Genomic DNA, 14,391 nt, shown 5'->3' with positions numbered 1-14,391 from the left:
CCTGGGGCTTATGATGGTATGGCTAGCGCAGAAACAACAACCCCACCCCGATCCTGGCAACACCTCCCCCTCTGTAAATGGGGCAGATGGATAGCCCTCTTCCTCCCCCTGTTCCCCCTCTTTTCTTCCCTCCCGGAGGTCACCTTCAGCAGGGAGGCAGTGTGCCCCCAGGACCAGAGACATGAGGAAGGGGCGGAGCGTCACGCTTAGCCCCGTAATGCCTGGCAGCCCCCTCCGGCTGCTCGGCGCAGGCTGAACCCAGCCCAGAGGCTGCAGCGGGGGAAGCGAGGCAATCCACGGCCGGCCGTCAGTGCTGCGCTGCTGGAGAAGGTGAGAGGCTGGGTATGGATGGGGAGGGAGTGTGGGAAGAGAAGTTACAGCCGTGGCAGGATGAAGGAGACTGGACAGGCACGTAAAAGGGCACCCACTCCTCACAAACCGGTTTTGGAGACTCCGGCGTAGCGTGCCAGCACAATGTGGGGTGCACCCGTTTCCCACACCTGGTTGATGGTGAGCTCGTTAGGTGGCTCTGCCCCAGAAGGTTGCCCTGTGTCCGGTTGCGTCCAGTGGGATGGTGCCCCGGTACCGGCTGGTTGGTTGGGAGGAGGGTATGATGTGGCTTGATCCCTGCGAGATTGCTGCTGATTTTTGTCCGAGGAGGCTGCTGTGCGGAGACTGTCGTATGCAGCTTGCTGGGAGAGGCTTACAGGGCTACCTCCAGGGAGGCTGCTGGGTGTTTCTGCCCCAGAAGTGCAATATGCGGTTCTGCTAAGGGGACAGTCATGCTGTTCTCCGCAGTGAGATTAAGCACTAGCCTGCTGACCAGTTTTAGAAAGAAGCTCATAAATCTATCAGCAATAAGGCCCAAAACAACCACTGCGATAATCTGTTCTGATCTCTTGCCTGTATTAAACGTGGTTTGCACCAGAGTGGACCTTTTAGGGAAAAAAAAAGAGCCATTCTCGAGTTAAAAGTTCCAGAGATGGAAGGATATTCTTCCATACTGTTTGGTGAGATTTTTAGGGGCAAATATCCTTCTTCACAAAATCAGCACTGCAATTGAGGTCTGAAATTGCCTTATTTCAGCTTCAGCTATCGGTTCTATTATAATGCCTTTACTTAACTGGGAGAGCCCTCTTTAGTGAAATTCTAGTATCCACAAAGGCACACACAGGTGACAGAGTCACTTCTTTGCTATCTGTTTGATAAGCTAAAAAGACTGCTTCCCTGGAAGTTTCCCCTGTAATTGTCAGCCCTGTTGTCATTACTGTGGTTCTTCTCTGGTCCTTTTTCCGTCAAACTGGGGGCACCAGCACTAGCTTGCTGAATTGTGGTGTCACCGATACCATTAAAAAGATAGAAAACGTCCAATAGCTAATTCTGTTGACCCATCAGCTGGCGTCCAGAAGAGTTCAGGAAATTTACCCTAGAGAAACCAGGCTTTGACATCAGTATATTTTTAACATTCCAGAAAACATCATTAAAAAGTAGATAAAGAAGAATGCAAAGCAGAGCAAATGGAAGGAATGCATTTCTAATAAAAATATAAAGTCCACTGGTGCATGATATTCTCAATTCTAGTGCAGAAGTCATTAGCAAGTGGCCAGCTCTTCAGAAATACAGCTTTTCTAACTCAGCTGATTTTCAGAGATTAAATTTCAGACTGTCTCACGGCATCTGTGTGTAGGAACCTCTGCAGAAGCTACAGTTCACTGTAAGAGGCACATCATCTCAGAACAGATCTCTTCTTTTGTTATAATCTATCTTAGTCTATGTAAAGCTGAATGGCTGTATCTATTTTTCTGTTTACAGTGAACCTTAGTTTCTTAATTTAGCATCTAGAAAATGCTAGTTTGCCTCTAACTGCTGATGTTTCCTGCGTCTGATGCTTTTTGGGCATTCTCTTCAGCAGAGTGAATGCAGAAGTGGAATCTGCAACTTCAGTAACCCTTGTGCCGTTATTCTCTTAGACTTGTATCTGTATCATTAAGATTTGTATGTATATCACTGTAGATTATTTCCAGTGCAATTCTGTATCATCCTACATATTAAGGCCTGCAAAGAAAGTGAGGCTATACCAGATCTACATTTCTGGGTTTACACAGTGCCCATTTTATCTACAAAGCAGCATGAAGAACTTAGATTTGTCTGATTAATATGACGTTTCATTTTTTTTTCCTGTCACTCAATGCCAGACTAAACTCCTGACTTCTTTGGTCATTTGAAACACTTTTGTATGCGTGTATGTGCATGCACTAGTTTTATCAAGCAATGCATTATCCACCCAAATCCATTTTTTGTCATTTGCAAACATTTTCTGGATGGTTTCAGTGCTTTCTTCTAGATCATTGACAAAGGTAAAAGTATTATAACAGAGTCAGGATTTAACAAAATTAATTGTGTAGTATAAGGACACCAATAAAATACGACAATTTCCACTATACTGGGCTTATTTTTAAATCCATTAAAAATGTGTGGCTTATTGATTTTGACCAATGCCAGGATGAATTTGTACAGATAGCTTTCCCAGTGAATGGGATGTTTCTGGCAGGTGCTGTACGAACCAATATTGGGCTGAGAACTGCTCCAAACTCCCAGCAATGATTTAGAGGTTGATGGGAAACCCCTGTCCTTACACAGCCCTTAGACAGAAATGAACACAGTGATTTGATAACAATGGAGACACCAAGTGATCTGAATTACTTGATACACTAAGTCCATTTGAGCAAAATGTGCTTTATTAAAGGTGGTGCAAAGTATTCAGGTAGAAACAAGGCAGGCAGCACCCAGAAAGGAATGTGAAGAGGAAGTGGAGTTTTCCCCAAACCGCCCCCCCCGCGTAATTTGGAAAAATTCTGGAGTCATAATGGATGTGTAAGGTAGTGCAGCTTCTCAGTGTGGCGTTCCTGAAAAAAGAGATCTTGGGGCCACAGCATGAGGTAGAGGGTAATTCTAGCTGAATGTGTCCCAGGAGGCATTCCCCCAGGAGCAGCCGGTACCCCGGGGGGGGGCAGGAAAAATGGTGGGGCTTCAGCCATGAAACAGATCTGAGAGCTGGACAAAAGGCCTTGGTTTGAGAATTGGAAAGAAGGTTGTTTGAAGGCATTTAACCAATAAGAAGACTGCGAGGTGTCTTCATCAGAGAGCATGGAGATGTTTATTCAAAATTCAAAATGTGACTACAATTTCTGGAAGCATCCTATCTGTTTTTAAACTAACTGATGTGGGCATTAGAGAAGTACAGTGTGCCAGATAGTTTGTGAAGCCTAAGTAAAGCATTGGTTAAATACATAACCTGAGTTTCAGGCTGTACCCTGCTAGTTTTACTCAATCTAAGTAGTTTAAAGTAAGTTCTCATAGGCTGTGGTCTTACCTCTGACCACCGTGCATATAAACCCTGTAAGAGTCAGGAGAAATATAACAGGCACTAAAAAACCTTTTTCTCTAGCTGAGAAACTTCAGCAGCAGGTTAGGTAAATTTGGATTAGGATATCATATAAATATATAACAGCAAGAATGTTAACACTGGCTTTTATAGTTGACCAAAGTTTATCTTTGGATCAAGCCTGCATGACTTTTTCTAAGAGGTGCCCCAAATGTTGTTGGTTATTTGGTTTGGGTTAAAGCTCTGTAGAAGGTCAGGCAAGAAAATGGACCCTACATGCCATATGCTCAAGGCCATTTTTAATGGAGCATCTTTGATATGAGGAGAGGGTGAGACAGCTGAAACTCTTCAGCTTGGAAAAGAGAAGGCTCAGGGGGATATTATCGGTGTATATAAATACCTGATGAGAAAAGGGAGCCAGACTTGTCTCAGTAGTGATCATTGACAGGACAAGAGGCAACGTGCACAAATTAAAACACAAGGAATTCCATCTAAACACAAGAAAACACCTTTTTTTTTTTTTTTTTTTACTCTGAGGATGGTCAAACAGTGTGATAGGTCACCCAGAAAGATTGTGGAGTCTCCATCTATGGAGATATTAAAAACCTGACTGGACACCTTCCTAGATAACCTGCTTCAGCTGACGCTGCTTGAGCAGGGGAATTAGATTAGATGACCTCAAGAGATCCCTTCCAGCCTAAACACCTCTGTGATTCTGTCATCATAGCACTGTCTCTGTTACATAGACATTACACTGTCTTTGGCTCTTGACATGTATGAAGTGTTTTTCTGGACCAAATATACTAATTATTTTGGTTGAAGAACCAGAATAACATTGCCTGGACTAAGACATTGTATCTCCATAGGCTAGCTCCTCCTCAGCTCCTCAGGAAGTTGAGAAGCATCTCCCGATGGTGGAAAGGATGTGAATTTCTTGCTGCTGTAATTAGAGACTCTTTTGGGGAATTAGGGTTTCTCACACATTGACAGCCAAGAAACAGGACCTCTAGCAGGGATGAAGCACAGGAAGGATAGTGGAGGAAAGAACAGTTTTGAAAAGGACCCTGCCTGCTGCCTTCAATACAGCACAGCCAAATGATGAGTGCATCCTGGCCAGGGCCCTGGTGGCCTCCTCCCCAGTGCTTGTCACTCTGCAAAGGGCAAATGGCACTCTGGAAGGTAGCAGCCAGGCACACTCTATTCAGTGGTCACCCAAATTTGGCCCTCGCTTAGCTTCCTAGCTAATGGCAGTGGTATCTCAGAGAAAGACCCGAGAACTTTGGCTGTTTCCAGAAGTATGGACTGTGTCCTGTAATCAGTTTCCTCAAGGGCAGCAAGGGCCAAAGCCTGCACACTGTTCTGGAGTGACTGCAGCTGGGGCATGCTTCATATGGAGCCCTGATCAGACCCACAAGATTGTCACTGTCCCTCAAGACACTCTACCCGTATGCCCTGGCTGATCTATTTTTCCAAGCTGGCTATTTCACTTTGATGCTCTACTCTGTACCCAGACAATCTGCCCCCCCATGCCAGTGGGGCCATGCATGGAAGTAAGGATCCTTGCCACCTATATGGCAGTACATTTGAAATGTGGAGTGGAAGGACACAAGAGTTTTTTGGATTTTTTTTATTGCAAAAGCTTATGGACTGAAATGTTTTGACTCCCAAAGCTGGAGGGAGAATCAAGAATATACAGAGAAGCATATCCTCCCATTGACAAAAACAAGTTTTCACACAGTAAATAGGAGAGAAGTAATGAATCATATAAAAAATAAAATAGATGAATCATATGATAAATAATTCAATACAAATAAGAACAGATTAATGAATAGATATTTGAAAATTATATCACTATTGGATAATACATTAAGTGGATGCAGCGAGAAGATTCTAACCTTTGGGTTAGATAGCACTAACAGGTGGCCAGCCTACAAGGGAAGAAATTTTATCTAACTCAAGTTTGAGAAATTAGGTTATCTGAGAAGATCGTGAACCATTTGCTGACAAGAACTTGTATATGACCATGAATTTGATATAGGAGAAACACTGTCTTACAGAAGAGATCTTTTGATTTTTTTTTTTCACAAATATAAATCTAATGTGTTCTGCACAAGACAAGCAGACATCTCTCCTGTTGTTCCACTCCCTATTTAGTGTGGCTTTAACCTATCTAATATCAAGGGGAGGTCTATGTCTTTCAAAGGTTATTACATTTTAAGTTTTTTTCTCTATATTCCTAGCTAGGACTTTTTAAAAGGCTTTTTCAGCTATTTGTTTTAACACCTAAATGTGGCAACACTCTTTTGGAAATGTCAGTAGCAGAGTGGGTCCATTTGTGGGTTCTGCGATGCCCTTGCTGTGTGGAATTTTGCAAGCTGTGCTGTCTGGGCAGCAAACAGGAGGACATCAAAGCAAAATCTCTAAAATACTTTCCAGACCGTCTTTCCCTGTGAGTTTTTCTCCAGCCTTCCATTAATCCCCTCCCATGCAAGCACTTGTTCATTGTTGAACTCCCTATGGACTGTACTAACTGTGACTGCTGTTGGCTTTCAGGCCAAGCCAAAGCCTTTGCAGAAAAGTAGGGCCAATTACGTGGTACTTCTGAATTGGATAAGATTTAACAATGTAGACTAGGAGAGAAGGGAAGGGAAAAGAAGGGGAACTCTCCCACAAGTAGTCCCAGTCTCCTGTACAAATCCAGCCTCTTTGTAGTTTTCTTAGGTTTAAATAATTCTGTTGCTAAATTACTGGGTTCTTGAGAATAACCAGATTTAGCAGCACTGGGGGCTGGAAGTTGAAGGAACTGTAATAAGCTCTGGTCACAGATAGAGCAATGTAAAAACTAAGGGAAAAGGCTTCATTCTTTCTGCTCCCACTCATATTCCCAGAATGCCATCTTCCTTTTTAGCAACGTGAGGTCCTATTCCCTCCCCCAAAAGGCATCATGTGAGTCAGAATGTTTCATGGGAAGAGACCCTGAGTTTGTAGGTGTAGAGGAGGTGAGCCACTGGTTTTACACTAGAGCTCTGTCTCACTGTACACTGTTTAAGACACATCCAAGAATGCTGCAACCCTCAGTCTCTTGGGTTGGATCCTGGGCTGCATTAGGCAAAATGTTGCCAGCAGGTTGAGGGAGGTGATCTTTCCTCTCTACTCAACACTAGTGAGGCCACATCTGGAGTAGTGGGCAGTTCTGGGCTCCTCAGTAGAAGAGAGATGTGGACATCCTGGGACGAATCCAGTCCGTGAAGATGTTTAAGATTTTGGAGCAACTCTTATACAAGGAGAGACTAAGAGAGCTGGGACTTGTTTAGGCTCAAGAGGAAAAGGCTTGAGGGGATCATCTTATCAATGTGTAAATACCTGTAAAAAAGACACAGCCAGAGTTTTCTTAGTGATATTGAGTGACAGGACAAAAGGCAGTGGGCCTGAAACACAGAATTTCTATTTAAGCATAAGAAAAAACTTTTTTACCATAAAGGTGATCGAACACTGGAACAAGTTGCCCAGAGCAGTTGTGGAGTCTCCATCCTTGGAGATATTCAAAGCTGGACTGGACACAGTCCTGAGCAACCTGCTCTAGCTTACCTTCCTCTGAGCAGGAGGTTGCACTAGGTGATCTCCAGAGGTACTTTCTGACCTCAACCATCCTGTGACTCTGGTTCTGTGACCTTGCTCCAAAGCCAGGAGGTGCTCCCAGGCCCGGGGTGCCTGTGTTCAGAGCACAGGGAGGTAGTCAGGGGAAGAGTGCTGCCACAGGTGCCTTAAAATGCTGCCTTGTAGCTGGCTGGGGGGACTGAAAAAGCATTTCTCTGAAATGGGTCTGAAGCAGCTGGCTGTAGCTCAAAATGCCGTTGATGTTGGAGCTTCCTTCCTGCCTAAGTTTCTTGGCTGCACAGATAAGTACTTTGGGTCAGAAATGTCAGCAGGCGTGTGAGGTACTGAGCTCTCTTTGGCTTGCAAGGAGCACACTGCCTCTGACTAGTAATCCCTTTTTTGTCATGGGCTAGCTGTGCCTCTGCCTAAGGTGCAAGTCTGCCTCTGCTGCTACCTCAAGGACTGTCTTCAATAAGCAGTAGCGGTGTGTTTCTGAGCTGAGAGGCACAGCCTTGCTGCAGTAGGCTAAGGAGAGCAAGAGGACTGGGTCACTCTTGATAATCCGGGACTGTTAATGTTTTGCTTGTTGCCTTGGAGACTAGAATAAGAGGATGCCAAGCTTTAGTATAGCTGACACAGAAAGGTGATCTAGGTCTTTGAAATGAGAGGCCCAAAGAACTACAATTAGAGGGAGTCAAGCATCTGTCTGGAGGCTAGAAAGGATTAGAAGGCTGAAGGAGGTTCCCTTCAATACAGGGACCTTTTATATGATGAGGGGCTTTGCCCAGAGGTGTACTGTATAAAAGCACAAGCTCAACTCTAGCACAGCTGCAAGGGTGCTCAGGCTCCAAGTGGCAGAGATATCCCCTGCCATGGCATGGTTTGCGTGGTGTGTCTGGTCTGGTTTTCTCTGTGCATGTTGTAATGTTCCTGACTCAGGCTGTGGTGTTTCTGCAGCACTCAGCAATGGCCGAGAGCTCATCTGTGCCTGCGGCAGCGGCAGGGACAGCGGCACCAACCGTGCTAGACGAGCTCCTGCAGATCACAGCTCAGAGCCTGGTGCGCACCGAGGTGGCCGAGCACTATGAGGTTATTCGGGAGCTGGGCAGGGGCAAGTATGGCCACGTGATGCTAGTGACCCACAGGCAGAGAGGTAAGGAACCAACTGTGCCCTACGAGCTGCTGTGCCTTGCCTCCTCTCCACTCGCCAGAGCGCTGGGTGGGCTGGTGGCTCCTTGGGGCCAGGCACCAGGCACGGTCGGGGGTCCCCAGGGAGACTGGCAGGGCAGGGCCCCCCCCAGCCAGGGACTGTCCCATTGCACCCAGCCAGGGAGCAGGTGGTGCCAGGGGGCAGGCCAGAACATCAGGCAAGGTTATAGGATGAGGCAGGTCCAAGGTCAAGCCGGGAAGTCAATCCACAAGTCAGGATCAATAGGGTTCATGGCTAGGCACCGGCAGGGGTGTGATATAGCTGGAAACCAGCACTCCCACCACAAAACACAGACAGGGAGTGAAGGCCCCAGCCCGAGCTTAAATGGTGCCCTAAGGCCCATGGACAGAGGGTGTGAGTGGAGGTCCTAGGTGTGGTTGGCCAAGGCCATTAAGGCCTGTGAGTGCCCACAGGGCCCTGACACTACTCCTCCCCAGTAGTCCCAGCTCAGACTGATGGGCCCGTGTAGCCTAAATTTCCCTTGCTCTGCCCAGTGCTCCTGTGCACGCACTGACCGGCTCAGAACTCACACCAGCGGCAGTGCCTGCTCCCAGATCCAGTGTCCACAGGATATATCCACACAAAGCTTTGGGCCAGAGACCTCTCTGTGGCTGTGAGTGTCCGGACCCAGGGCTGCTCTGTGCCCTCTCTGTTTGGCCTTGGTGTGAGTGACTTTCAGGGGAGTCTAACCCACTCTCCCCGTCCCCAGGGACTCCTATGGCTCTCAAGCTGCTACCCAAAGCCAGTACCAAGCTGCACACCTTCCTGTACGAGTATTGCGTGGCTCTCTCCCTCGCCACCCACCCTGCCATCATCGGCATGTTTGGAATTGCCATCGAGTCCAGCCAGTACTATGGCTTCCTCTATGAACCAGCACTGCACAAAGACCTCATCTCTATCATCAAACCCCGGGTGAGTGAGGCCACGGGGACTGGGACTGTAGTGTTTGGCCCTTGTGCAGACTGGCTGGGTTGGAGGGAGGGAGATAAAGGCAATGGGCTGTGGGTCGCTCTGGGGTCTACAGCAGCTTCAGGCTTGCAAGACCAGAAATGAAAAGGTCTTCCCCAGTGCAGAGCATGCAGGTGAGAGCCCAGCTGGCAGGGCTGCCAAGGTGCCCTGCGTGTGCCATACCGCCTGTCTCTCTCCCTGTGCAGGACGGCATCCCCGAGCCAGCCGCTAAGCAGTGTGCCAAGCAGCTCGTGAGTGCGCTGGAGTTCATCCACAGCCGAGGGCTCGTGTACCGTGACGTCAAGCCTGAGAACGTGCTGCTTTTTGATCCCGAGTGTCGGCGCATCAAGCTGACTGACTTTGGGCTTACGCGGCCCAAGGGTACCAAGCTCAAGCTGGTGGCTGGGGTAATCCCCTACACCGCCCCCGAGCTGAGCAAAACCGCTGATGCCCAGGGGGTGCCCATCGACACCAGCTTGGACGCCTGGGCCTTTGGCGTGTTGCTTTTCTGCCTGCTGACTGGCTACTTCCCCTGGGAACAGAGCCTGCCAGATGACCCTTTCTTTGAGGACTTCATGCTATGGCAGGAGACGGGCCTGGAGGAGGACCTGCCCCGCCACTGGAAACGCCTGACGGCTGAGGCCGCCCTGATGCTGCGGAGCCTGCTGGCCCTAGATCCCGCCAAGCGCGGCCCCGTCAGCGGGGCGCTGCGCTACGTTGATTGCCCTTGGCGGCTGGAGGATGAGCGCAGCGAGGAGGCTGCAGTGAAGCCCTAGAGCCCGCTCCCCATGGGGTGAGGGAAGGCGGGTCTCACCCTGCAAGGGGCTTCAGGGTCTGGGGCACCACGGTGGCCCAGGTGTGAGAGGCCATGGTGCCCAGAGAGCAACTTCTCTGCAGCACTGTTCCTACCACCATGGAGCTAGACTCCTTCCCCAGCTGATGGTCCTCACCCCATGGCTCAGTGCTGCCCAGTGTCACCTCCTTGTGCTTCCTTGGGGCTTGAAAACATCTCCTTTTTCTTGGAAATGACTGTCCATGTGTGAAGCACCCACTCGCTTCCTGGTCACAGAGACTCCAGGTTTATCTAAGGGCTGCAGCACCTGCCTTGTCTTGAAATAGAGCAAAATACATACTTTTGTGTTTCTGTACGTGGCTTCTTTTCCCTCATAATAAAATGCCTGTGGGGGCCCGCTTGCTGTGGGAGTGCAGGGGCATGACAGAGCCTGCAGTCATCTCAGGACAACCTGCGCAAGGCAGGGGCCACCCTTGGATGCTGCCTGGACCTCCACCAGGACCCTTGAAGGGTGGCTTCAGGCTGGTGGGGTGGAGGTGCTGGGGAGCCCCCAGCATGTGGCTGCAGATGGTAGCTAGGGACTCATGGTGGCATTGAGAAGGTGGTGGGAGCCATGGAAGTGGGGTGTTGGAGAAACAGGGAATTGCAGGCCCTGTAACCTGCCCGCTGCCATGCATTTCTTCCCATTTCCTTGTGTTCAGGACCAGGTGACAGATGGGCTCTTCTGGGCAGAGGGTTGTTAGCAGCAGGAGTCTCAGTATGAGTTTGCACAAGTTCCCATCGCTGAAGAAAATGGCCTTCTGCAAACACCGACAGCCCTGCTGAAGCAGAATTCACCCCTTTCCTCTTCGAGTGGCTTAGGTGCAAGTGGAGAGGTGAGCTCACTGCCACAAATGTCCACATGTATGATTCAGCTGAGAAGACAGTAACACTGTGAGGATGGTTGGCCTGGGCGTCACTGGGAAAGGCTAACAGAGGAGCTGTAACCACAGGTTGCACAAATTTAGCCGTATGAATAACCCCAGCAAAAAAATTCCCCTAGCGATACCTCCCAGCAGTCCTACACCATTGCCTTCTCTCACTCCTCATCCTCCTCCAGACTGACTGCTCCCTCCTCATAGAACCAGCCCCTCTCTGTAAGAGCCTCCACTACCACTTCTTCCCTGCTCCTATTCTCCTGAATCCTTCAGTCCCAAGGAACCATTTCCAAGACTATCCAATGCCAGCCCAAGCACATCTCCTCCCTTGTACTGCCTTCAGGTCCTAAGAGAATGTCCTTCATGCTCTTTTAGATGCCTGGTTACCCCTCTAGAAGACCTTCCTTCTTCCATTTCCTATCACCTTCCCCAGCAACACACCTCTCCTAATCCCCCCAATGTCCTTCTAGGTGCACATTTTAATCCTGGAAAGAGGTAGCAAGGAGAGAATTAGAGTTCAGAAGCTCTTCTCACTTTGCCACCTCTTTCTAGTTCCCAGGATTATGCTGTTGGTAATTCCTTCCAGCTCTTAGCCTGATCCTATTGCTGGAAACGTCCACAGCTCAGTTCCCATTCTCATTGGCTTTGTAACTTCTAAAAATGCACTATTCCAGCCCCACTCTAAAGAGGCTTTTCTTTCACCTCAGATTCTTTCCTGCACACACTCTTCTGTAGTTCCCCAACCTCCAGCTCTCTTTTTCCAGCTTCTTCTCACCCGCTGGCATTTTACCATTACTTACCCTCCCCACTAACATTCCCTTTCTACTACCCATCACCTGGTAAACACCTTTCGCTCGTTCCTCTCTCAGCAACATCACCTCCATATACTCTTTTGTACTTTTCCTGCTCCCTACATCACTTATCCCTTGTGTCTTCCTTCCAACTCCCCAACCTACTTTATCAACCAGCATCATGCTCACCCTATTCAAGATACAGTTTTCTTCTGTCCGCTTCCATCTCTTGGAATCTTTCATTATCCAAAAACGTAATAAATGCTGCTCAACTCTGGCCCGCTAAGATTTGGCTTTAATTACTCTTTGATTACTGTAGGAATAGCAGAGGAGTGTTAAGGTACCAACACAGTTCCTGTATTTAAAGTGGAGAAGCCCTAAGACCAATGGAACTATAGGCCATGTAGCTGACAACTATCCAGTGAAAAATAATAGAAAATCTGATACAGATGCTTGCTAATAGAGAATTATAGAACAGAAATGTGGCTTTTTGGAATGTGACACTCAGCATTCTATTTGATAATAAAGTTGTGTTTGCTAAAGTAAATTCATAACATTATGGTACACAATTTTTGTGAGGCATGACCTATTGATATAAAGAAAACTACAGTATGCTGTATTGATTAAAAAGATGTACTATGCAAAGTCAACAAAGCGTACATTAAGTGAATTGAGGACAGGAGAAATAATTGTCAGTTGGGAATGCTCTTTGGCTATTTTGTTTGGTTTCTGCAAGGATCAATAGTTGAATGGAAACTAGTCAACATTTCCATCCATGATTTGAAGGTAAATACAAAACCACTGCAGGTAAAACCCTGCAGATGACACAAACATGAATAGGGTGATAAACAGCAAGAGGAACAGGCCACTCAAAGAGATCTGGGTAACTTGGTAAGTTGGGTGTATTCAAACAAAATACATTTTCTTACAGGCAGGAGAAATGTATTCAGGTAGGAACACGTAGGAATAAAAGCCATCCTTGCAGAAGGACCCCTGAAAAAACTTTGCAAGTCATAGAGGATACACAAGATCGTGTGAGTTCTCATTGTGTTACTCTGTCAAAAAAGGCTAATGGACTCCTTGCGCTGCTAAAAAGGGGCAGGCACTCAAGGTGGTCAAATCTCCAGCAAAGGCAGCTAACAAGATTCCTTCTGGCCTAAATAGAAGTGTGGGAAGTAGGAGTGAGTGATCAGTGTTTGATGCCTCACAGGGCAATCCTGGGGATGGCACCACATTTACAGGCAAGCTGGAAAGCTGGAGACAGCTCAGAAAAGAACCGAGGTGGGGCTGTGGTGTAAGGCTGTAAGAAAGTCTTCTTAAAGAAAGCAATGAGCTAAACTATCTAAAACAGGAAGACTGAATGGTGATTTGGTTATGGTATAGAATACTGGGAAGAAAATACCTACTACTAATGACCTATTTGAATCTGAGAAAGGTCCAAGAGCAACCATGAGAGACTGGAGCCAAACACATTCAAGTAAGCCACAACATTGCGATAGTGAGATTTCTTGCCTACTGAAAGAAACCGTCACACGAGGAGAGGCTGAGAGAGCTGGGACTGTTCAGCCTGGAGAAGAGAAAGGTCAGGGTGGGTCTTACACTTCTTTATACTTCCAGGCACAGTCTTCGCAGTGGTACTGGGTGACAGGACAAGAGGCAATGTGCACAAACTGAAATGCAGGAAATTCCACTTAAACATAAGAAAAATGGTTTTATGGTGATGGTGGCCAAACATTGGAACATCAGTTGTGGTGTCTCCGTCTTTGGAGATATTCAAAAGCTGATTGGACAAGGCCCTGGTCAACCTGCTCTAGCTGTCTCTGTTTTGACCAGGAGGTTGGACTAGGCAGTCTCCAGAGGTCCTGTCCAGCACTAACCATACTGTGATCTGCGACATTTTTCATTTTGAGGACACTCTGTGTTGCAGCTGGAGATGTGTGGGGCTCCCAGCGTCTCTGCTTTGGAACTAATCAGCATGGCAGGCAGTGGTCTCAGCAGAGCTGGGAACGAGATGCAAAACTGGCTTGACAAGAAAGGATTAGCAAGATTTTAGGGTTTATTACAAATTAAAGCAAACCTGAACTGGTGGAACACTGACATCTTTGGGGAAACAGATCAAACTGTCCAATTCCATCAGGACCAAGGCTGGTTATTTGGAGGAGTCAATCATGCCGATGAGGATCAGGGATTCGGTGCTGCCTGACAAAGACGATGTGACAGAGGCTATTGGCAGTGAGCAGTGGTGATGACCAGGATTGTTTCTGTGTCTCCTTTATCACAGAGCCTTGAGACTTTGGGAGAAGGGGTTGTGCCAGAAAGTTGTGTGATACGTAGCTAAGTGATGAAATCAGCACTGTGACTGCAAAGTGTGCGTGACGGTAGTGTGGACAGGGTTACAATGAAGCAAGCACAGCAGCGAGCACAGTGGCAAAAGCCCTTCCCCGAGCCAAGTCCCCAGCCTAGGCTCCTTTTTTCAGTGGCTTAATGGTAACTGCAGCTGGATTTCTTAAATCAATGAATAAACAGACCTGTTGAAGCCTATCCCCAGGGGATCTGAAAAAAGATCTGCTTGTCCCCATCACCCCCGCAGCAGCTGCTGGGAGAGGCTGAACAGAACGGAGCTGCGTGCAAACATGCCGGCCCTCTGCATGCGCAGCCGCTGGCTGCAGGAGGGCTGGCCGGGCGCCCGGCGCCGCAAAGGGCAACATTTCAGCTAATGTAGGCACAAGGTATGGGGTGGATCCGATGTC

General features: G+C 47.8%; 1 protein-coding gene across 1 annotated transcript; it reads left to right on the top strand.

Annotated features, from left to right (window-relative positions):
- The first annotated feature begins 270 nt into the window (after positions 1 to 270).
- Positions 271 to 9,916, top strand: LOC104082294 (serine/threonine-protein kinase SBK2-like). The gene is made up of 4 exons (XM_009585370.1): positions 271 to 330; positions 7,940 to 8,135; positions 8,902 to 9,104; positions 9,347 to 9,916. Exons 2-4 carry the CDS (start codon positions 7,949 to 7,951, stop codon positions 9,914 to 9,916), a joined length of 960 nt encoding a protein of 319 aa, XP_009583665.1. The 5' UTR covers positions 271 to 330; positions 7,940 to 7,948.
- Positions 9,917 to 14,391: the final 4,475 nt, after the last annotated feature.

This window comes from Fulmarus glacialis, unplaced genomic scaffold (genome assembly GCF_000690835.1).
Source record: "Fulmarus glacialis isolate BGI_N327 unplaced genomic scaffold, ASM69083v1 scaffold1839, whole genome shotgun sequence".
NCBI classification, from domain to species: domain Eukaryota; kingdom Metazoa; phylum Chordata; class Aves; order Procellariiformes; family Procellariidae; genus Fulmarus; species Fulmarus glacialis.
This window is presented reverse-complemented; position numbering and strand designations above follow the sequence as displayed.